The sequence below is a fragment of the Oncorhynchus clarkii genome, chromosome 12, assembly GCF_045791955.1.
Source record: "Oncorhynchus clarkii lewisi isolate Uvic-CL-2024 chromosome 12, UVic_Ocla_1.0, whole genome shotgun sequence".
Lineage (NCBI taxonomy): Eukaryota > Metazoa > Chordata > Actinopteri > Salmoniformes > Salmonidae > Oncorhynchus > Oncorhynchus clarkii.
This window is the reverse complement of record NC_092158.1, coordinates 64,984,613-65,008,623: the sequence shown is the minus strand read 5'-3', so window position 1 is coordinate 65,008,623 and position 24,011 is coordinate 64,984,613. Positions and strand designations below refer to the sequence as shown.

Sequence of the window (24,011 nt, the reverse complement as noted above, 5' to 3'; positions counted from 1 at the left end):
CGATACCCCAATTAGAAGACAATGGCTTGTGTGTGCATGCGTGCGGTGTGTGTGCGTGCATGCGTGTGTGTGTGTGCGCGTTTGTGTATGTGTACATGTGTGTGTGTGTGTGTGTGGCCCATTAAATTGGGATTGTGTCGACTGGAATTTCCCAAATAAGTGTGAATAAAAATGAACCAACATTTTGGTTAGTTTCTCCGATACTGAAATGTGATATTTTGTGAATGTAATTTCTTCTGAGCGAGATAACAACAGTTACTGGGGTAAAGCTCATTCCCTATATTGAGCACATCTGAAAAACCACTTCAAAATCTGCGACACACTTTCAAACCTAACACCGCCTATACTTTACATACAGTATATGTTACTAAATAAATAGCCTAAAGCAATTAATGCTTCTTTAGGTAATTACACTATGGTGCTATTGCGTCGACCATGATAAATATAATGGGTACATCCCAAATGACACCCAATTCCCTATATAGTGCCATTATGGACACACTCTAATGACTGGCACTGCTGAGGGATATTAGAGTATAGTGGATCGATGTGCACGGGGGTGCATTAACTTGGCTTAATTGCTCTATGGTGGCCACTCCTTGGCTCCCATACACTGCCCACACATAAGTACACACACACACGCTGCCCATACATATACACACACAAACACAGAGACAGAGAGACAGAGAGACAGAGAGAGAGAGAGAGAAAGAGAGAGAGAGAGAGAGAGAGAGACACACACCGCCCTCATAGCTCATGTAACAGCTAATTGATTGTGTGAAGTAATAATACAGACCTTCCTAACCAAGCGACTCAAGGCATCCTTCACCTGCGAACAGACTTCGATTTTAACTGCAATGCGGCTGGGTCCCGGGGAAGAACAGGGAGCGTAGAGTTAACGGCAGTGGTTTGTTAAAGGGCCCTTCAAGAAGCCTATTGTATTTGTTCACATGTGAAGAGACTCCAATCCAACATCTTGTCTGCGTTCTAAATGGACGTACCCCTGACTGAGTGGATGTGCGGGCCAGTCGGTCGGTGTTTGATGTTTCAATTTCAAGTGGTGTGTGTTCTGTCTTTGTGAGCGCTGCCTTTAATGTTTTTATAATGTGGTACATTTGGCAACACAGGCAGAGATAGCATATCCCCCTAAATGGACACGTGTCAGAACCAACGGCAGCCTTTCAAATCTGTTCAACAACAACTATTATTGAACAAAAATATAAACGCTACATGTAAAGACATTTTCCGTACGCACAAAAAGCTTACTTCTGTCAAATGTTGTGCACAAATTTGTTTACATCCCTGTTAGTGATCATTTCTCCTTTGTCAAGATAGTCCAGCCACCTGACAGGTGTGGCATATCAAGAACCTGATTAAACAGCATGATCATTACACAGGTGTACCTTGTGCTGGGGACAATAAAAGGCCACTCTAAAATGTTCAGTTTTGTCACACAACACAATGCCACAGATGTGGAATTGGCATGCTGACTGCAGGAATGTCTACCAGGGTCACGTTGGCATGAAGGATCGGGAGGCAGATGCAGGAATGCGTAATCATTTTTTTAAATTAAGCCCAAATTACGGCGTGCCGTGTAAAGGCACGGGGACAAAGACCAAACAAACACGGAACAAAACACAGGGTAGAAACAAAAGAGCGAGGAGTACCTCGAATAAATAACACATGAGCACAATGATTAACCCACGGGACGAGACCTGTAATCATCTGCGCAATCCACAAGGGCACGAAAGCACAAAACACACAGCACAGGTACTCACACGCACCAACGGGCATTATAACAATAATCGTCAAAACCATGGAAACCAAAGGGCACATATATACAAATACTAATCAGTGGGAATAGGGGACAGGTGTGCGTGAAGAAAGTTCCAGAAGGATCCGGGACAACCAGAGCTTTTGCCAGATAATTGAATGTTAATTTCTCTACCATAAGCCACCTCCAATGTCATTTTAGAGAATTTGTCAGTACATCCAACTGGCCTCATAATCGCAGACTATGTGTAACCACGCCAGATCTCCACATCCGGCTTCTTCACCTGCGGGATCGTCTGAGACCAGCCACCTGGACAGCTGATGAAACTGAGTATTTCTGTCTGTAATAAAGCCCTTTTGTGGGGAAAAACTCATTCTAATTGAAAATCCTGGCTCCCCAGTGCGTCGGCCTATGCCCTCCCACCCATAGCTGCGAACCTGCCCAGTGAAGTGAAATCCATAGATTAGGACCTAATGAACGGATTTCCTTATATGAACAGTAACAGTAAATTTGTTTAAATTGTTGCATGTTGCGTTTACATTTTTATTCAGTATACATTTAGGGGAATAATGATCATTGTTGTAGTTATTATAATGCTGTGGTGGCCATTTGGGGGTGCAGTTTAAGCCTGACTGCATCTAATGTCAAGTGAACTTTAGTGCTCTTGCTGCCTCAGGCCTTGAGCTGGTGTTGTGCTCTCTGTATATATTAGAGCTACTATTTACAGTCTTATCACAGTTCATTCACACTACATACTGCACCCACACATCTGACACATGTAGCCTAGGACTTCAAGGTCAAACCGATCTTGGTGTGTGTGTGCGTGTTTGTGTGTGTGTGTATCAACATGCATGCTTGCATTTTTGTGCTTGCGTGGTGGTGTGATTCTCAAGTGACACGGTTATAAATGTCATGTTGTCAGTTGGCCTACAGAGGAAGAGAAGGTATCACTGACTCGCTGACATCCTTCCTAAAACAAACAGGAACACACTGATATTAGAACCCAAGGAGAGCTACAAAATGTATGACAAAAATGCAAACTGGCCAGCATCCAACATTAGTTATGACGACATCGCCAGGGATACAGTTTCTGTCTCCCATAAAACATTTGTAGCATCGCCGGGTGCAACTCAACACCTATCTCTTGAGTTGTAAGTCGACAGATGCTCCTGAGGAATCTCCTCACCCCTCTACTCCATCTCCCCCACCTCTCTCCCTCCCTCCCTCTCGCTCACTCGCTCTCCCTCCCTCTCCCTCCCTCCTCAAACTCACATTTCCTCACCTTCCTTTCGCTTATACCTACCTCTTCAAATCCCCACACACTTCTACTCTCCCTCTCTTCCCTCTCCTCATATCGCTTTCCCCGTGTTCTTCCCCTTTCCTCATATCTCCCCTTCACAACCTCATATTCTCCCAAAGCCTGTCTCTCTGGTCCCAAGGCACCTGCTGAAGGGATTACACACCTCCCTGTGCCAAGTCCAGTACAGACCAGCTCTGATACTCTCAGCGTCCCAAATGGCACCTTATTCCCTACGTAGTGCACTACTTTTGACCAGAGCCCTTAGGACCCTGGTCAAAAGGAGTATATTGCATATAGGACTAGGGTACCATTTGGGACGTATACTCCGTGTGAATAACCCACCCCATCGTCTATGTTGAGATTCAGCTTTTCTATTGCGGCCACCGTCATCTCAAAGGGCTTTCAAGACTTATTGAAATGATTTAGTTCAGATTTGTTGGCGCGATTCACATTGGTTGTCCATACTGGTGTGACAAACGGGGTCTGTTAGCCTGCTAAGCTAAAGCCTAAAGCCTAACTTGAGGAGCTGACACAAGTCTTCAGGTCTAAGAAAAGGTTAGGCTACTAATCATGCGAGCGCAGTTCACCGAATCACCTCCATTACACTGTCCATCATTGGTAATTGATTGAGGTTGACGACAAGTCACTGGCATCCATCTTATTTTTTTCCTTATAGATTGAGCAACCTTCCTTCATCACATCCAACCAAAACTCTATTTGACCTCTTTTACTCCCTGCCTCTCCTTTCTCTTTCTTCCTGTCTATTTCCTCTGTATCTTCTGCACACTGCTTCTCTCCTAGCCTCCTGACTGGCCCATCATTCTTCCTGTCTCTGTGTGTCTCTTGGTATTCCTCAGCCCTGCAGCATTCTGTCTTTTCTTGCATCAGAAGATGCTCGCGGCGCGAAATAGCGTTACATCATTGCAACGGGACGGCTGATCATGCGGAGTGAGAGAAGAAGCCCAGCCGTCTTAATGTTTCAAATGCAGACTCCTATTTGATAAGGCTAAGGGAGGATCCCTGCAGATGGACGACCCAGTAGCTCCTTTATTAAATAACTAATTAATTTCTGTCCCATGGGCGTCCAGCTCTCATTCTCCTCTCATTCCCTCTGTCAGGACCCATGGATGTCCTTGTCCATCTTGTTCTCTCTCTCTCTCTCTCTCTCTCTCTCTCTGGACATTATCTCATTCCATTGCCTCTCCATTTCCTACCCTTGGTCTTTCTCTCGCTCCTTACGCCTTTCATGTTCCCTTCATCCATTGTTCCCTTGTTCCCTTCATCCCTGTCAGTGTCATTTTTCGCTCTGCGTCTCCCTGGGAGAAAATACTGAAACAGAGAAATGTAATAGTTGAAGGGAGGGCGATGGTTCTCTGTAATGGGTCTGTCATGTGATGTCCCACAGCAGGCCAGACAGCCGGTAACAGTCATGCCCCTACATACCCACACCTAATGCCAGGTGGCAAGACTCAGCACAGCACAGCTAAACAAGTAAACAATGCATTGCTTTCAGTGGTTTGCTGAAACAGACTTCACCAGTATTTCACTGGATACTGATGATACAGTAAGTAAACCAGGTGGCAAGAAAGAGCTAGTACTCCAAAATGTACATAAAAGAAAAATGAAAAAAATGCTAACGTGTTTATTTAAACTGTGGTTGTTTCAAGCCTTATTAATCGTCCAACTTTTCATCCAGACCCACACTTTTCTGCAAAGATGACATTTGGAGATCCCATTTACCTCTCATCTCACCCTGGACCAGCCGCACAGCCCTGACTTCTGCTTCTTCAAAAGCTGTCAGTTTCAAAGGGAATGAGATTTTGTCTGTTTTAGCGGAGCTTTTTTTAGGACTTTTTCAAAGCTTCCCTCCGTCCCCGTCCCCTCTCTTTCTCTCCCTGGAATTCGGCTTCCTCTAAAACGTATTCAGTTTTATTCTCTCACTTTGTCTTCCTCAGAATGACTCTGTCTTTGTTATTCCAGGCAGGGAAACTGGTAAATATCTAAACATATTTGTGCTTTCTTCAAGCCACAGGAAGTGTCTCTCGTTAGGAAGTGTGTTTTAAAGAGAAGGCCTTGGAACGATAGTCACCCACCAGAAATGTAAAAAACTAAATATGTGGTTTGGAAAAAGTGTGTTTCATATTACAACTTTGTTTAAGAGTAGGCCAAGTGTGAACATGTCAGTGTGTTCAACAAACTGGCCGAGACAGACTGAAATCAAACACTCAAAAGACCTTTACTGGAAATGACTTACAACTGAACTCATTACAGTTTGAAATCAAATCAAGTGTTATTTGTCACATGCTTTGTAAAGGACAGGTGTAGACTAACAGTGAACTGCTTACTTACGGGCCCTTCCCAAAAATACAGAGGGAAAAAAAAGAGAAATAGTAGAGAAAAATCTAAAATAATAACACAAGCCATATTCTAAAATGTATTACATTATTTTTTCCCCTCCTCAATCTACACGCAATACCCCATAATGAAAAAGCTAAAAACAGATTTAAAAAAAAAATATGTGCACATTTATTAAACATAAAAACCTGAAATACCAGCTCTTGACCTGTTCCACAACAGCCCGTCGATGTGCATTGTGTGCTTTGTTGGGGATAAACAACAACCCTTTAAACGAACCAACAAGGAACTTTTGATTTCCTCATTAACATGCTAGTCAGAACACATTTTATTGATACATCCATTTTCAAGTCAACCTCAACAAAAACCTTTCAAATGAACAGAAATGTAAATAAAAAGTCATTTTGAATCAAAGAAGCAGATAATTCTATCACCTTCCATAAAATCCCTTACAAAACCAAGACGTGTCAAAATGTGTTATATTATTTTGCTCGAAAGGTTTTTGATGGTGTCTGGTGCCATGCCTGTTAATAACAGCCAGGGCATTGGGGTAGAGGTTGAGATTTGGAAGAGAACAGATGTCATTTCACCCTCCACCTTCCAGGTCCTGACACCTTGGGGTGAAAAACCCCCGGTCAACACTGATTTCCATACAACCTGTTTATGTATCTCACCACCTTTCGGCCTGCCTTTCTGCTTCCCGCTTCCCCCTAGCACCACCCCACCACCTTGGGAAAGTCAGTGACCAGAAACCGGCCGGGCATTTCCTTGAGGTCCACACACCAACCCATTTTTTCTTTCCAGACCCTTCAATATTAGCCCCCCCAAAAATGTATCATCGACCCACTGAGCTAAAGATGGACCAGCCTATCTGTTATTTTCCCGAGCTTCTCTATGGCCAGTCCGTTTCTGCCACCACCCTGGCTTCACCACTGAGCACCACTGTCATCCCTCCCCGAGAGAGACCCAGACAAAAAACAAGCACACTGTGGGGTTAAGTCAAGCCTCTTGGTGGGAGAGAAAGAGTTAAAGAAAAGATTAAAGTGCTTGAGCGCATTAGAATTGGACGGGGGAATAACGTTCCCATGAGTGGTACCAGAGGGAATAAGGGACAGGAGAAACAGAGGGAGAAATTATAGAGTGGTAAATGATAGTGGTAAATTGTAGAGAAGTACAGATGGGGAGGTGTTCCACATCAAAGTCATTGATTGGAAATATGTCACGATGACTCAACGTCTAATCAAACTGTGTGATTAACCTCGTTTGAGAAATGCATGTCATTCCAGAAACAAAACTTTATCCGTTTTAATTTTTTTTTTTAAGTACAGCATCTGCTCCATAAACGGTCCCAATGAGGTAAGGTAAGAAGGTTTAATAGCAACAGTCACTGAGGTCCCCTACAGAGCAGAAAATCCCTCCTCATCACACCATGTCCCAGTACATTTATACATGGGAGCTCAGTGGCCCACACCACCACCACCACAACCACCACCATTACACCCCCCCCCCCCCCCCATCCAATAGTAAACCTGTTTATTGCCCTCTTTATGTACAGTAGAGTTGCACTGCAGCCCACATCACAGTCCCTATCTCTAAGCCTTCAAAACCCACCTTTCCAAAGGTCAACGACTAAACACACATGCATGCTTGCGCACACACACACACACTGTACACACACACACACAATCCCCCCCATCCCCCCCACCCAAACACACACACTTCAATAATATCACAGACATGGAAACAGCTGATGTGTGCAGTCCACTGGTACAGCTATAATCAGTAATACATATCTATATACGACAGGCTTTGGAGATTCCTGACAGGGTGCTGCTTGCGCCAGAGTGACCCAAGCCTCTATGTTTTGTGGTTAATTGATGCCGAGACCCTGTTTGGATTCTCTCCCCACAAATTAATATAGCCTGTGTCCCAAATGACACTCTGTTCCCTATATAGTGCACTACTTTTGACCACACCTACACTGTACACACATAACATCTTAATTTGATCACTCTTTTGTTGCTGAGAATTCACATTTAAACATGTCAACAGTATTGCACTTTTCATGTAGTCTCATTTTTACCAGCGGTATACAGGAAATAGGATGCCATTTTTTGGACAAACTCATATGAGCATAGCGCATAAGGTAGCCCACGGATATCAGATTTCAGTTACAGTTATGATCATGGACGTAAAAATAAGTCATGATTGTTCAGGATTTACCTTCAATTTGGCTTTGCCTTGTGTCTGCTAAATATAGATTCATTAGGGACAGACAAAGAAAGGAATAAGATAACGAAGGTGGATATAAAGGGACGGATTAAGGAAGTTGGCTAATGGTTTTAATCCCCCATGAGAAAGAATGGTAGATGAGAGAGACTTTGAGATAGGGATGGGCGTAAATTAGAAATTACAATTAGAAAACAAAACTGCAAAATACCCTAAAGACCAATGTATCAAAATAAAATATAAGATACCTTTGCAAAGTATTGTATCTTATTGAAATACATGTCTTTTGTATTAAAAAATACAGATATACATTTTCAACTAACCGGACGAACAGAAACAACATTCTCAGTAATGGTTACAGAAACTTCTTACTTGCTATGACTGTAATATGTTGTTGTTTATCTACCTTGCTTAAATGCACTGTCACTCTGGATAAGAGTGTCTGCTAAATTACCAAAATGTATATATGAAAATTAACAACTGCAAAGCACACTGGGTATCGTAATTGGCCTTGTTTCGGGGTGGTGCTCATTAGAATAATACTCAGCGTGCCTTGCAATTGTTCATTTTTACATATACTGTACATTTATTTACATTAAGTTAATTTAACAGATAGCCTTATCACTCCATAGTGCCGTCAGACTTTTGATAACAATGTAGGGTGAAAGAGGGCCACAAAATATTTTAACTTCAATAAAGAAATGGTATAGAAAAGTATTTTGTCATTTGAAAATTACAGCTTTTGAAAATATATTGTTACAAAGTACATTGGACTGTAGTTCGGCCCAGTGTAATACAACGAACAAAATACTCAGAAGTAGTTCAGATACGCATTTCAAATACATGTAACAGAACTACTACCTATCTCTGCTTTGAGAATGGTTAAGTGTGAGAGACAGGGGACGTTGGCGGACGGAGGGCTTAGGAGTTGAAGAGAGTGACAGAGAGAGAGAGAGGAGGAAAGAGAGAGAGATATAACACAGAAAGAGAGAGTTTGTGAGAAAGAGTGACATCAAAGGAGGATTTAAGGACAGAGCCCCTGAGCGGGAGAAAATAAGGTAAGAAAATCAGATGGGTGGAGGGAAGGCAAGAAAGAGCTAGAGCAAAGAAAAAGGTGTCAGGTGGAATGGGTGCTGGAGACTGAGCAGGTGATTATTAATAGCAGGGGTTTGATTAGTTAAGGAAGCGATAGAGTTTCCATCTTTCCTTCCTAAAATAGGCGGAGGGGAGGAGTATAAAAAAAGAAAGGAGTGGACCCTCGTCTCTTTATCAGACCTCCACCCTACCTCTCTGGCCCATTTTTCCTTCTCCTCCATACTACTCCTCACCTTAACTCAGGTAAGGCTGCGTGCTTTGGTCAACAACCAGGATTGGGGTCAATTCCATTTTAATTCAGCCAAATCAGGAAGTAAACATTGGGATTTCAGTTTACTTCCTGTATTGACTGAATTGAAATGGAATTGACCCCAAACCTAGTAATAACATGGAAGAGGTTTCATAAAATGGTCACCACAGTAGAGAATATCTATAATTCAATTTTAGGCAGTTTTGCAGTACACTTACTAACAACTACTTTGGGGGAAAAATGACAAAAATTATACGCAAAGTTGTGAGGGTAAGCTCTTGTTTAAGTATGTAGGTAGTTACGTGTTGGAAAATTGCATGAGTAGGTGCAATTTGTGGTATTCGTTGTATAATGGGAATGGCTACTGTATAAAGAATATGAACCAAACGACCAAACCTTTCAATAATGATGAAGAGGACATTAACTAAGTATGGTGCAAATTGCTGACACTGGGAAATTGTATTTATGAATTAAATTTTTTAACTAAGTCGCCTCTCGGGACCATAACCTTCCCTCATTATCATTCTGTATGTGATTACGTTGAGTCGTTGAGTATGATTAGTGCATTTGCATGATACTCATATCTCTATGTTAATGCATATTCATGGAGTCAGTGAACTGTTTTAGTGGCTATAGCCCTTGTTAATTAAACAGAGACAAATAACAACTCAATAGGGTTTTGGTCAAAAGTAGTGCACTATATAGTGAATAGGGTGCCATTAGGGACATATTTAATGTGTTGTTTGTGTGTCATAATGAAATATGTACGACTTCAAGACTTCAGATGTTGATTTAAATGCTAATGGATAGCTTAAGCCACTTACACATTTCTATTTATTTAATAATATGATATTATTCTGTTTGTGTTTTATGTAAATGTCTCGTGACATGGTTTCGTTATTGACATGTTTGGAATTTGCATGTAGATTATTGATTGTCCCATTGTCCAAAATTGAATTATGAGACGATGTGATTAGTTGATTAGACAAGATTACATTATCATAGCGGTACCTTTCTGTGCCAGCCAGGAGAGTCCCTACTACTACACAATGCCTATTGTTGTGGCTGCTCAGTCATTGAATTGTGGGTACTTTGGTATCCAGACCTGGGTTTGGATACTATTTTAAATATTTTTATCAGCCTACCTGGACAACCAGATGGGCAAGGTTTGCACTCGGACAGCTCTATTGGTTCCGTTGCAACAGTCAAATTTAGTCAAGTACAGATAAAGTATTTGAAAAGATTTTTGAAAGTATTTTAACCCCGGTCTGATTGTTTAGTTGTACTGTGGTGGTACAGCAGGTAGGTAGCTCAGCAGTTATTTTCAGCACCAATGCCGTGAGATAAGATAGTGGACTTTGGTGTTATGTCCAAAGATGATCCCCCACAATCCATCTGGGTGTTGTTATTATGACCGTGCCACTAGGACCACTGCTCTTTGTGTTTTGGTATTGTTAGCATGACGAGAGTCTGACTCCACTTTTTTATAATGAAATCAATGACTTGCTGAATCAATAGCATTTGTTCTGATGGACCGTGAATAGCAAACATTAGATTGGATACACTTAGCACAAGATAGCAGCCATAACTAAAGACATCATTACCGTTGGAGCTACAGCATTGTATTGTAGCCACCCAGTTGACCTGTTCTCGACACACTTTCAGCTATTCATTTACAAGTTGGCTATTATTCTGAAACAAAATCCTCCAATGAAATGTTTCTGCTGTAAAGTATGCTAAAAACAAGCACAGTCCCCAATTTGTTGTTTAAAATCATTCTGATTCACTTACATAGTGAGTATTTACATGTCAAATCAACTGTAAGTAAGAGCTCTACAAGGTACAGTTGAAGTCGGAAGTTTACATACACTTAGGTTGGAGTCATTAAAACTCGTTTTTCAACAACTCCACAAATTTCTTGTTAGCAAACTATAGTTTTTCCAACGATTGTTTACAGACAGATTATTTCACTTATAATTCACTATATCACAATTCCAGTGGGTCAGAAGTTTACATACACTAAGTTGACTGTGCCTTTAAACAGCTTGGAAAATTCCAGAAAATGATGTCATGGCTTTAGAGGCTTCTGATAAGCTAATTGACATCATTTGAGTCAATTGGAGGTGTACCTGTGAATGCATTTCAAGGCCTACCTTCAAACTCAGTGCTTTACATCATGGTAAAATCTAAAGAAATCAGCCAAGAGCTCAGAAAAAAAATGGTAGACCTCCACAAGTCTGGTTCATCCTTGGGATCAATTTCCAAACGACTGCAAGTACCACGTTCATCTGTAAAAACAATAGTACGCAAGTATAAACACCATGGGACCACGGAGCCGTCATACCACTCAGGAAGGAGACGCGTTCTGTTTCCTAAAGATGAACATAATTTGGTGCGAAAAGTGCAAATCAATCCCAAAACAACAGCAAAGGACCTTGTGAAGATGCTGGAGGAAACAGGTACAAAGTATCTATATCCACAGTAAAACCTGAAAGGCCACTCAGCAGGGAAGAAGCGTCTGGTCTGATGAAACAAAACTGTTTGGCCATAACGACCATCATTATGTTTGGAGGAAAAAGGGGGAGGCTTACAAGCCGAAGAACACCATCCCAACCGTGAAGCACGGAGGTGACAGCATTGTGTTGTGGGGGTGCTTTGCTGCAGGTCCACTTCACAAAATAGATGGCATCATGAGGTAGGAAAATTATGTGGATATATTGAAGCAACATCTCAAGACATCAGTCAGGAAGTTTAAACTTGGTCGCAAATGGGTCTTCCAATGACCTCAAGCATACTTCCAAAGTTCTGGCAAAATGGCCTCTTACTTCTACCCCCTCCTTTTTTGAAAATTCTGTTAAAAATCGCGCAACTTTTCAGCGTCCTGCTACTCATGCCAGGAATATAGTATATGCATATGATTAGTATGTGTGGATAGAAAACACTCTGAAGTTTATAAAACTGGTTAAATCACGGCTGTGACTATAACAGATCGTGTGTTTCATTGAAAAACGCAAGAAAAACTGCTCTCTGAAAGCAAAAAATAATTTCCATAAGTCACTTCCACCAGTTGTTAAAAGAGAACAGAATTTAATGGGAATCTGCCTGCAATTCATACAAATTCCGCACGATGGCGCCATTGTCCTAATTTTCAATTGAATTAATTGTTGGAAAATCCATCCATCTGACCTCCATTTTCCCAGTCTTCACCCGGATGCAGTTGTGGGAGATATCAGATGGCATTGTTTTTGCAAGTGAAGACCTATTGAAGAGACATCGCCCTGTAATCATTTTGATAGATTATAAACGTTTACTAATACCTAAAGTTGGATTACAAAAGGATTTCGAAGTGTTTTGTGAAAGTTTATCGTCGACTTTTTTAATTTAAAAAAATTACGCAGCGTTTAAAAACGGTGATTTTTTCTGAATGACACAACTTCCATACAAAGCTATTTTGGGTATATATGGACCGATTTAAACGAAAAAAATACCCAATAGTGATGTTTATGGGGCATATAGGAGTGCCAAGAAAGAAGCTCTAAGGTAATGAATGTTTTATATTTTATTTCTGCGTTTTGGGTAGCGCCGGCTATCGCAAAATCTGTTGTTTACGTGTCGAGCTGGCATTTTGGGGGGTGCATGCTATCAGATAATAGCTTCTGATGCTTTCGCCGAAAAGCATTTTAAAAATCTGACTTGCTGGCTAGGTTCACAACGAGTGTAGCTTTAATTCAATACCCTGCTTGTGAATTTTGATCAAAGATTGAGTTGTAACGAGTACATTTAGCATTTAGCGTAGCGCATTTGCATTTCCAGGGGCATACTTGGGACGTCTGCGTGTCAAGTATTCTCAAGAAGTTAAGGAAAACAAAGTCAAGGTATTGGAGTGGCCATCACAAAGCCCTGACCTCAAGCCAATAGAAAATTTGTGGGCATAACTGAAAAAGCGTGTGCGTCAAGGAGGCCTACAAACCTGACTCAGTTACAACAGTCCTGTCAGGAGGAATGGGCCAAAAATCACCCAACGTATTGTGGGAAGCGTGTGGAAGGGTACCCGAAACGTTTGACCCAAGTTAAACAATTTAAAGGCAATGCTACCAAATACTAATTGAGTGCATGTAAACTTCTGACCCACTGGGAATGTGATGAAAGAAACAAAAGCGGAAATAAATCATTCTCTCTACTATTATTTAGACATTTCACATTCTTAAAATAAAGTGATGATCCTAACTGACCTTAGACAGGGAATTTTTACTAGGATTAAAAGTCAGGATTTGTGAAAAACTGAGTTTAAATGTATTTGGCTAAGGTGTATGTAAAACTTCTGATTTCAACTGTATATGAGTCCAGACACACAATGTTGCAAAATATTATCTCTCCAACAGCACACAGACGTACATATATGCATGTACAATAACACACACAAACTCATCCCCACCCCATGGGAGCATGCACACACACACACACACACACACACACACACACACACACACACACACACACCTCATAACCCCCCCATGTGCACACCTAACCTATACCAAGCACAAAGATCAAATCTAAGTTCACACACGTCACAGACATATTAGCAAAGCCACACATTCATAGACACTCTCACTCACACACTGACACTACAAACGACCGAGTACAAACTTACACATGTTATAGTAAACTGAGATCGAGGGGGCTTAACTTAAGGGGCTCGGGTTTCTTGAGACGCAAGTGCATTCTCCCTTGATCCCCAGAACCCTTCTTCCAAACGCACACACACACACACGCCATGCAGCTGATGTACTGAAGGCTAGGAGTCGGTCCGTTCTCCTGAGGAGCGGTTGGGTTTCCCTCACCTCTGGGTGAGAAGAAGGGCACAGCGGGCTCTCACGCAGGAAAAAAGGAGGGTTTCATATTTCTACTTTTCATTGGAGCCAAAGGGTTAGCCAAATGGAGGAGTGTTAGAAAGGGGTTGGGTGGAAGAAAGCTCTATATCTCACTAAGATGAGGCTGACTGTTGAGTCATTCGCATAGGACAAACTGTGGAAAGAGGCTAACTACTAAATAGGGTCTTGTAGGATCCTATAGAGAGCAATAGTAATGGCATCTTTTTGTAGGCACTAACTCCACCATGGCTCATTGGCCAAAGCCTATGGGGAAATGAATGGGGTGTTTGGAGGGGTTTTGGATAAACTGCAAACATAAAGTCTGTGGTAAACAGGCTTAGGAGAATGTGTACATTTTGTTCACATTCTGTGAATTTTGAAGCATTTATTTAATCAAAACAAACATAAACCATATAAGCCTTACGGGAAAACCTGTGACCATGGTAAGACATGCGAAATTATGATCTCATGGGAAATAAATGTGACAACGTGGGGATGGCATATTTCAACATGTGACACCATGAAACTACACGTGACAACACTTGAGCACGTGAAAACACAGGCGTCGGATGTCATTGAGAATATTTGACTTTAAACGGCATAATTGACATGCATTCAGTTTAAACAGTCATGGCCCCCTCCAAGTGTAGTCTAGTTCCCAGGACATCACCAACAACCTTTTAAGAACCTTGTGTCATGGTCCTCTGGATTACTTGGGACTAAACCTCAGTTGTGATTTTAACTCACAACTTCTTTGTAGGTAGGTACCTGAAGTTCCTCCAGCGCCACTGGGCCTGTGGACATAAAAGAGATTGGTCATACATACTGTATATTGCCAAGAATACATGTTTGCAAAAGTATACATACAACAACTTCAAGGTGTTATTTCTATACAATGACAGTATGCTGCTGTATTCGGTTTTCAATTAGTGTGACCACAGTATAACCTCTTCATTGGTAGCCATCTGAAATGTCCAGCTACACCACCAGGTCTGTGAGCATAAAAGAGATAGGGCTACAGACTTATTGGCAATAATACATTCCTGCACTTTACTAAAACCTGCCCAGAATCAAGTCAATAATTGCCCAATTATCACCACCAATGTTGCATTAACCTAAAGCTAGCAGTGCTAGACATAGAGTATACATAAATATTTGGGGGATTTAAACGTTCAACCGCTTGGTTGAGTGCATCAAAGTTTCTGCAGTGCCACCGGGTTCATACTTATTGCTTGGAACGTGTTAAGACATACAAAAAAATAAGGCTATGGTTAGTGTACAGTGTTGTTCCCTTGGTTACAAAAAAAAAAGTGTCAGTGCTCAACTTTAACATGTGTTGACAATACAACAGAACAGATTAACCGGAACAGCATTTACTTTCACAGGTGGCCAAAAAGAACTGAAAGCCATGCCTCCAGTATTCTGTATTCTGTATTCTGATCTGACATGCTGGATCATAGCTCAATAACCCAACACGTGTTCTGTCCACTATTTAGCCAGCTATGGGTTGCTTTTAACCCAGCATTTTTTGGAGTGCAGTAGCGATTGCACCTAGAAATAATTACCATTATACTAGATTATCCACACAAGATATTGACCAGTACCCAGGGCCATATTAAGAAATCATTGGCCCCGGTGCCACAAGCTGTATATTTGGTGTGCTTGCTTGACAAAAAAGTTGGCCTTTCCGACTGTAGGCAACAAGTAACTGCCAAAATAAAGCAAACACTTGAGTAAACGAGGAATTCAAATGATATGTTATGGTCTGGTGTGCATTTTACTGGCATGGTTTGTTTTAGGTCCACTTGTAGTCTTTATGCCAAGGCGCATTGAAGCTATTCCGACAGCTCGTAGCCAAACCCTTCATAGACACTATGTTGGTGTTTCCTTTATTTTGGCAGTTACCTGTATGTGCTTGTGATAACATCCACAGTAATATTTTTGAAACTATTGTTCCTCTGTGGCTAAATTATGCTCTCTGGTGTATTTTGAGGACGGGCTCCTGTGGTTGAAAAAAAACCCATGTATATATAATAACTGGGTCCCTTATGGGCTTGGGCCTCTGCCCCTGACTCACACAATTGACCAGTCAGATGAATCTCCAACCTTGATCTAACGATTAGCAGGGTGGCACCAGGCAGCAGCAGGCTATCTACACTCATTGAGAGTGGGCTCCTGAATCCTCCTGAGGTTGGCAGTTGCAGAATATTATATATATAATATATACAATGTATTGTTGGGGTAAGCCCCTGCATTTAGCCGGCCCTGCCAGTACCATGTGAATTCCTGTGTATCTCCGAAGGTACCTTATGTGTACCTTTGACCTTTTATTCTTGCCTATAAATCTGTGGCCACATACCTGGTTGTGTAGCCGGAAATTCAGATTGCTGGCATCCCCCTTACGGAAAAACCACATGATTTCACATGTGGAAAATCACATGAAAAAATTTGAAGTGTTGTGTTTTTTCTGAAAGGGAAAGGCTTCATAATTCATAAAGGTCATTTTAACTAACTGATATTATCTGATAGAACAAAACTTATAAGATCTCCTAAGCCTGCGTTAACCTCAGACCTTATTTTTGGCGTTTATCCCAAAACCCCATTCTTTCCCTATTCATTTCCCCCATAGGAATTTCTGAACGAGCCAGAGGCAACGCATTTCAGTTTTTTAGGACTACAAGCTGGCAAGCTCTATTGTACTATATATGTCTAGCTGGGCCTTTTTGCTCACTCCCATGAGCCTTTGCTTCAGCTGTGTCTTAGGGAAATATCTTAGAGCACCCTACTTGGCCCTGCGGTCCTGACGTCCTGGAGTAGGGCCACCCCTCGGGGGCCATTGCAGACGTAAACGAATCCAAAAATAGACTATAAATTGCCCTCGCACGATATCATAGCATGGCATGGCCACCACACGGCAACCATACCTCAACCCACTAATCCATTCCTCAATAACCCCTTAGTCAACACCACTCACTCCCCAGCTCTCCTATCCTCGGAGACAGATGGGCGCTGGGGTAGGAAGGGTAAGGTGATACGTTTATAAGTAAGAAGCAATTGACTTCAATGGCACACAGAGTTGGACACACTGCTCGCCTTTCAAAGTGTGAGACAGAAGGAGCCCCCGGCCCACACTATAGCTCTACACAGCTCCAACTCTGCGGTATGTCCAACGGCCTCCTAGCTCCACAGCTCTTGTTCTTGTTCTATGGTATGTCCGACACAGCACAAGGCACAGATCCTATGGCACTAACCTTGCTGAGTAGAAGCCTGGAGACCAGCCATTTTTATCTTATAATAACCCCAGCCCCCTCCCCCAAAAACACACACACACACTAAATGGAGAACTGAGCACCTCCACCCCCCTCCAGTTTCTCCTCCTCCCTCCTCTCTAATTTGTTCTCTCAATATCTCGCTCTCGCCCTGATTTCTTGCTCTAGTTCACAAGTCTCAGCAGTGTAATATGAGAATGTCTCTCTCTGTTCCCTTTGCTCTCATGTACCCTTGTTTAACTTGGTTCCCCCCTTTCCCCCCCCCCCCCTTTGACGTTCCAGTTGCAGAGATGGCGATGAACAGCATTCTCAACGCTGCCGATATCAAGAAAGCCCTAGACGCATTCGCAGGTGACCAAAACACCTTTTACTCCATTTTCTTACATCACATTTAGGACCAGTTTTCCAGACATCCATTAAACCTAGTCCAGGACTAAGAAGCACTCTCAATGAAGATTCTCCATTGAAAGTTTTCCTGTTGTTGTCCAGGACTAAGAAGCACTCTCAATGAAGATTCTCCATTGAAAGTTTTCCTGTTGTTGTCCAGGACTAAGAAGCACTCTCAATGAAGATTCTCCATTGAAAGTTTTCCTGTTGTTGTCCAGGACTAAGAAGCACTCTCAATGAAGATTCTCCATTGAAAGTTTTCCTGTTGTTGTCCAGGACTAAGAAGCATTCTCAATGAAGATTCTCCATTGAAAGTTTTCCTGTTGTTGTCCAGGACTAAGAAGCATTCTCAATGAAGATTCTCCATTGAAAGTTTTCCTGTTGTTGTCCAGGACTAGGCTTAATCTGTGTATGGGAAACCATCCCATAATGTGTAAACAAGAAAATACTGAATAGAGGCAAAATAAATGGCTAATTATACTTAGTAAAGGTCAAATTAATTTATTGTATTGCACGTTAGTGGCTAATATGTGTTCTCTATACTAAAGTGTTAACAGGAGGAGCTCCTTGGTCAAACATACACATTGGACGTGCCCCAAATGGCACCTTATTCCCTGTTGTGCCCTCCTATATAGGAAGTAGGGTGCCATTTGGGATCAACACATTTTTACATAATTATGATACTGTAATAGCACATCATATCTGACATAATTATGATAGTGTAATAACTGGTATTGTGTAACACATCTGCCAGAAGATGCCAGCTAGTCCTGGTGTTGGCACAGTCCTCTAACCTATAGAATTGATATGACCACTGGCACAACAGAATCCACACACGCACATACACGATGATACAACGTGTGTCTGAGTGTAACAATAGTAATTTCTTAATGATTGTTTAGCATTAACGTTTAGCCTCTGGAGTGCTGTGTCCAGGCAGCCACCCATGCTGTTTTTTGTGTTTTGTGTGAGTGTGTGCGTGTGCAAGCATCCGTGTGTGCGTGCCTGTCTCAAATCAAATCAAAGTTTATTTGTCACGTGCGCCGAATACAACACGTGTGGTAGACCTTACAGTGAAATGCTTACTTACAGGCTCTAACAAATTGTGCAAAAAAGGTGTTAGGTGAACAGTAGGTAAGTAAAGAAATAAAACAACAGTAAAAAGACAGGCTATATACAGTAGCAAGGCTATAAAATAGTGAGGCTACATACAGACACCGGTTAGTCAGGCTGATTGAGGTAGTATGTACATGTAGATATGGTTAAAAAGTGACTATGCATATATGATGGACAGAGAGTAGCAGTAGAGTAAAAGAGGGGTTGGCGGGTGGTGGGTGGGACACAATGCAGATAGCCCGGTTAGCCAATGTGCGGGAGCACTGGTTGGTCGGCCCAATTGAGGTAGTATGTACATGAATGTATAGTTAAAGTGACTATGCATATATGATAAACAGAGTAGCCGCAGCGTAAAAAGAGGGTTTGGGGGTGGCACACAATGCAAATAGTCCGGGTAGCCATTTGATTACCTGTTCAGGAGTCTTATGGCTTGGGGGTAAAAACTGTTGAGAAGCCTTTTGTCCTAGACTTGGCACTCTGGTACCACTTGCCATGCGGTCTGTCTGCGTGCGTGCATATGTATGTGTGTGCCTGCCTCCATTTGTGTCTGTACTCTGTGTGTGTGTGTTCACTAAACTGTGTGTGTATTATGCCGTGCAGCGGCTGACTCGTTTGACCATAAGAAGTTCTTTGAGATGGTGGGTCTGAAGGCCAAGTCAGCTGAGGATGTGAAGAAAGCCTTCCTGGTGCTGGACGCTGATGCCAGCGGATTCATAGAGGAGGAAGAGCTCAAGTAAGAGACACACACACAACCAGAAAGACACAGACAGAGAGATACACACACCTACACTTTGACTAACTACACCTTCATTTATGAAATAATATACAGTGCGTGGTGACTATCCAGTGACCACACGGACATGCATCCACATCCCATATCCACAAACAAACACTCATGTTTAACTGTTTAGGCACCAGAGCATTCCTAGTTGTTGTACTGTCTCTATTCAAATCTCTCTGCCATCCTCCTGTTGTCCATAGGTTCGTACTGAAGGGATTTGCCTCAGACGGCAGGGACCTGACCGACAAAGAAACCAAAGCGTTCTTAAACGAAGCCGACAAGGACGGAGACGGCATGATCGGCATCGACGGTAAGTAATCTATTTCTCTGAACGACGGACACATATACTCACCTGTGTCATCATAGTGTCATCCGATTTTCCACAGACTCCACAGAGTGCTCTAACCTCTGGTCTCTCCTTGTTCTCTTTCAGAGTTCGTTGCCCTGGTGCACGAGTAATAGACACATCCCTAAACCGACTAGCGCTCCACCACCCGGCCCCCGATATTCCCTCTCTCCCAGTCTGCAGCCCCCCCCCCCCCCCACCTCATCCCTCCACCTGCCCTCACTGACACCCAGCTCTCTCCCACTCAAGCGCACTACTACTACTGCACTGGAGGAATGGGGTCGTGGCTCCCGCCCTCCACCCCGCTAACTTACCCCTCTCCACCACTCCCACCCACAACCTATTTATTTTTTTCCTTTTTATACAAAACGTATGTGTTTCTGTTTACGTATAGTTATCAGACCGCCTGGAAGGCCAATAACCTCAAGTTAAAATAATAATGTAGATATTTCAAAATGAGAGAAAGTTATTTTACTTCACCCCCCTTTTACTCTGTCCCGCTTCCCCCACTCTTTATCTGTCCATCTCCACTTCAACTTTCTGCCACTGCTCCTTTCCTTTCCTTTCCTCCCCTCTCTCCTTTGGTAATGAGCTGTTGTAAAAACACACCAAAAGATGAAGCTGTGAACGAACAAACTAAAATAAATTTTAAAAATGCCTCAAGAACAACTGACTCACTCTGAATGCTTCCTCTGTTGGTCTCCTTCTCTTCTCGGATTGGTATTGCTGATTAGTGCTTTTTGGAGGTCGGTTCAGTTTTGGTTTGATTACAAAAAAAGTAATCAAAGGTTTTCGATTTCGGTTTCAATAATATATTTAGCCTGTTACTGCAGTGGGCTAAATCAGAGTCACACAGAGTGCTGGTTAAACAAATCTACTTTGAAACAAAAGTATACTCATTCACATGTTTATGGGCTTCAAAAAATAAGACACCTGTACCGTGTCAGATATAGAGTTGAAATGTGTTCAATTTTGGAGTTTGCTTCCCAATATTACATCACAGACGATAGAAATATAGCAAAACCGTTTGACATAGATTTTCGGCAGCTTCTTAAAAAGGATGTTAATTAATTGTGAAATTATAAAAACTATTAATAACATTCCACCTCCGAGACCACAAGACGGGTCCTTTGACTGCAGGGATGGGGTACGCATTAAATGCATTACGAAATAAAACAATTTAAATGATTTTAAAGCTTTTTAATGGAAATTAAAAACCAAAAATAGTGAACATTATACTGTAAAAACATTTCAAATATTCCATAGTCTCTGTCAAGGTTCACATTGGGTAGACATCCATTGAAAAATAGAAAATTACTATCATAATGATAACATATTTCAGTTGTGTACATTACTTCATTTTTATCGGATGTCTTTATCATTTTTCATTCCTTAAAGTCATCATCTCATCTCTGCTCAAGTAGTAGCAGCCAGCCAGCCCGACCATCTAACGTTACAGTATTTCTGTGCTTCATATACCATACTGTCTTTAGTCATCCTATTTAGCTAGGCTAGCCTGTCTAATAATGTCGCAAAAACATTTTTACTAGCTCTTCAAACAAGGTAAGGCATACTTTCACAAATTGTCTCCGTCCCCTCTCATCGTTGTGTTCTGTACATTCCTATCATGCGGTCTATTTGGTCTGTGTGTGTCTAATCTAACATCCAAGCCGGGAAGTACAGGCGCAATGGATTATGGTCATTGTAGTTAATCACCAAATTTCTGTGCTGAATTACGTTTAATACTACAGCCAAGCGTCCCACATGGTTCTTGACTTGATTTTGCTCGTGAATTATTGGATTTCTCTCTACAGAAACGGCGCGTTGGGCTCACACAAAAAAAAATAAGAACTAAATGGAATTCAAATAAGTGAACCGACGTCGGTTAATTTGTTGTTCAATACATTTCAGTTAATCGCTCAGCACTACCGATTGGCCCTCGATAACTAGAAAAGAAATGTGTCAAATATCAACAGCAACTAAAAAAACAGAATCAGAGGATGTATTTCTGTCTGATTAAAGGAATCGGAAACAATGTGAAAAGCAGCTACCATTTTTATTTTAGCAGTAAAGTCAAAAGTCATTGTTTTGTTGGAGCTATTACATTAGCTCAACACTCTCACATGGCAGCCATTCACATAGCTGAGTACACACTAAGGGTCATTTAGGTTAAGTATTCCCATTGGTGGATTAGAATTGACAAACCCCGGGTTCTTCACTAGAGTAGTAGGCCACCCTACTGCCTGCACGAGCAAAAAAAACACACAAATCTCATTGTACATTTACTAAAGACACTGGACCAAACAGCACTGTTAAGTTAAGCACTAAAACTCACTTGTCATAACAATCTACCTGCATGGCATTCCTAAGAGAAAGATTAGCTCACTGTAGTTCACTGTAGTTTAGCATCAAAGTGAAGTATTGGTTTAAATTGGCATATTGTTACTGTACAAGCAAAACTAAACAAAAGTGCTACTTGAAGAAAACAATGCAAAAGGCTTTGATAAAAACGACACCTTCTACCACAATATTTCCTGTACCCGACATGTACAGTTGAAGTCGGAAGTTTACATACACCTTAGCCAAATACACTTAAACTCAGTTTTTCACAATTCCTGAAATTCCCTTTCAGTTAGGATCACCACTTTATTATGAGAATGTGAAATGTCAAAATAATAGTAGACAGAAGGATTTCAGCTTTCATTTCTTTCATCACATTCCCAGTGGGTCAGAAGTTTACATACACTCAATTAGTACTTGGTAGCATTGCCTTTAAATTGTTAACTTGGGTAAAACGTTTCGGGCAGCCTTCCACAAGCTTGGGTGGATTTTGGTCCATTCCTCCTGACAGAGCTGGTGTAACGGAATCAGGTTTATAGGCCTCCTTGCTCACACATGCTTTTTCAGTTCTGCCCACAAATTTTCTATAGGATTGAGGTCAGGCCTTTGTGATGGCCACTCCAAATCCTTGACTTTTTGCCCTTAACTACTCTTACCACTTGGGAGCCGGCCCGTCAGGAAGACCAGGACCCAGTTGCAGAGGGAGGTGTTTAGTCCCAGGGTCCTTAGCTTATTGATGAGCTTTAAGCCATTCTGCCACAAATTTGGAAGTATGCTTGAGGTCATTGCCCATTTGGAAGACCCATTTGCGACCAAGCTTTAACTTCCTGACTGATGTCTCGAGATGTTGCTTCAATATATCCACATAATTTTCCTACCTCATGATGCCATCTATTTTGTGAAGTGCACCTGCAGCAAAGCAACCCCACAACACGATGCTGCCACCCCCGTGCTTCACGGTTGGGATTGTGTTTTTCGTCTTGTAAGCCTCCCCCTATTTCCTCCAAACATAACAATGGTCATTATGGCCGAACAGCTCTATTTTTCTTTCATCGGACCAGCGGACATTTCTCCAAAAAGTACGATCTTTGTCCCCATGTGCAGATGCAAACCGTAGTCTGGCTTTTTTTATGGCAGTTTTGGAGCAGTGGCTTCTTCCTTGCTGAGCGGCCTTTCAGGTTATATAGGACTCGTTTTACTTTGGATATAGATACTTTTGTACCTGTTTCCTCCAGCATCTTCACAAGGTCCTTTGCTGGTGTTCTGGGATTGATTTACACTTTTCCCACCAAATTACATCCATCTCTAGGAGACATAACGCATCTTCTTCCTGAGCAGTACCAGACATGTGGAGGTCTATAATTTTTTTATGAGGTCTTGGCTGATTTCTTTTGATTTTCCCATGATGTCAAGCAAAGAGGCACTGAGTTTGAAGGTAGGCCTTGAAATACATCCACACCTCCAATTGACTCAAATTATGTCAATTAGCCTATCAGAAGCTTCTAAAGCCATGACATTATTTTCTGTAATGTTCCAAGCTGTTTAAAGGCACAGTCAACTTAGTGCATGTAAACTTCTGACCCACTGGAATTGTGATAATGAATTATAGGTGAAATAATCTGTCTGTAAACAATTGTTGGAATAAGTACTTGTGTCATGCACAAAGTAGATGTCCTAACCGACTTCCCAAAACTATAGTTTGTTAACAAGAAATTTGTGGAGTGATTGAAAAACAAGTTTTAATAACTCCAACATAAGTGTATGTAAACTTCCGACTTCAACTGTATATGAAGTCAGAAAATATTCCTGATTCTGAAGGAACGTGCATAAAGGAGCGCCCTCAAACATTTGTCTCGCTGATTAAATAAAAAGTATTAATGCACTTGCGAGGTCAATCA

The 24,011-nt window shown here is 41.7% G+C and overlaps 1 protein-coding gene across 2 annotated transcripts in view; it reads left to right on the top strand.

The window, feature by feature from the left end:
- Window positions 1-20,446, top strand: part of LOC139421047 (parvalbumin-7-like) — a 42,144-nt gene extending 21,698 nt beyond the window's left edge. Inside the window, exons 1-5 of one of the 2 annotated variants that reach the window (XM_071171540.1) lie at window positions 8,709-8,996; window positions 17,426-17,494; window positions 19,247-19,379; window positions 19,628-19,737; window positions 19,861-20,446. In XM_071171540.1, coding sequence (XP_071027641.1) covers window positions 17,434-17,494; window positions 19,247-19,379; window positions 19,628-19,737; window positions 19,861-19,886 — 330 coding nt within the window. In that variant the 5' untranslated portion in view covers window positions 8,709-8,996; window positions 17,426-17,433 and the 3' untranslated portion in view covers window positions 19,887-20,446. Of the gene's footprint in view, window positions 1-8,708; window positions 8,997-17,425; window positions 17,495-19,246; window positions 19,380-19,627; window positions 19,738-19,860 lie in introns of those variants that run through there. The other variant, XM_071171541.1, reaches the window with a different exon arrangement.
- Window positions 20,447-24,011: the final 3,565 nt, after the last annotated feature.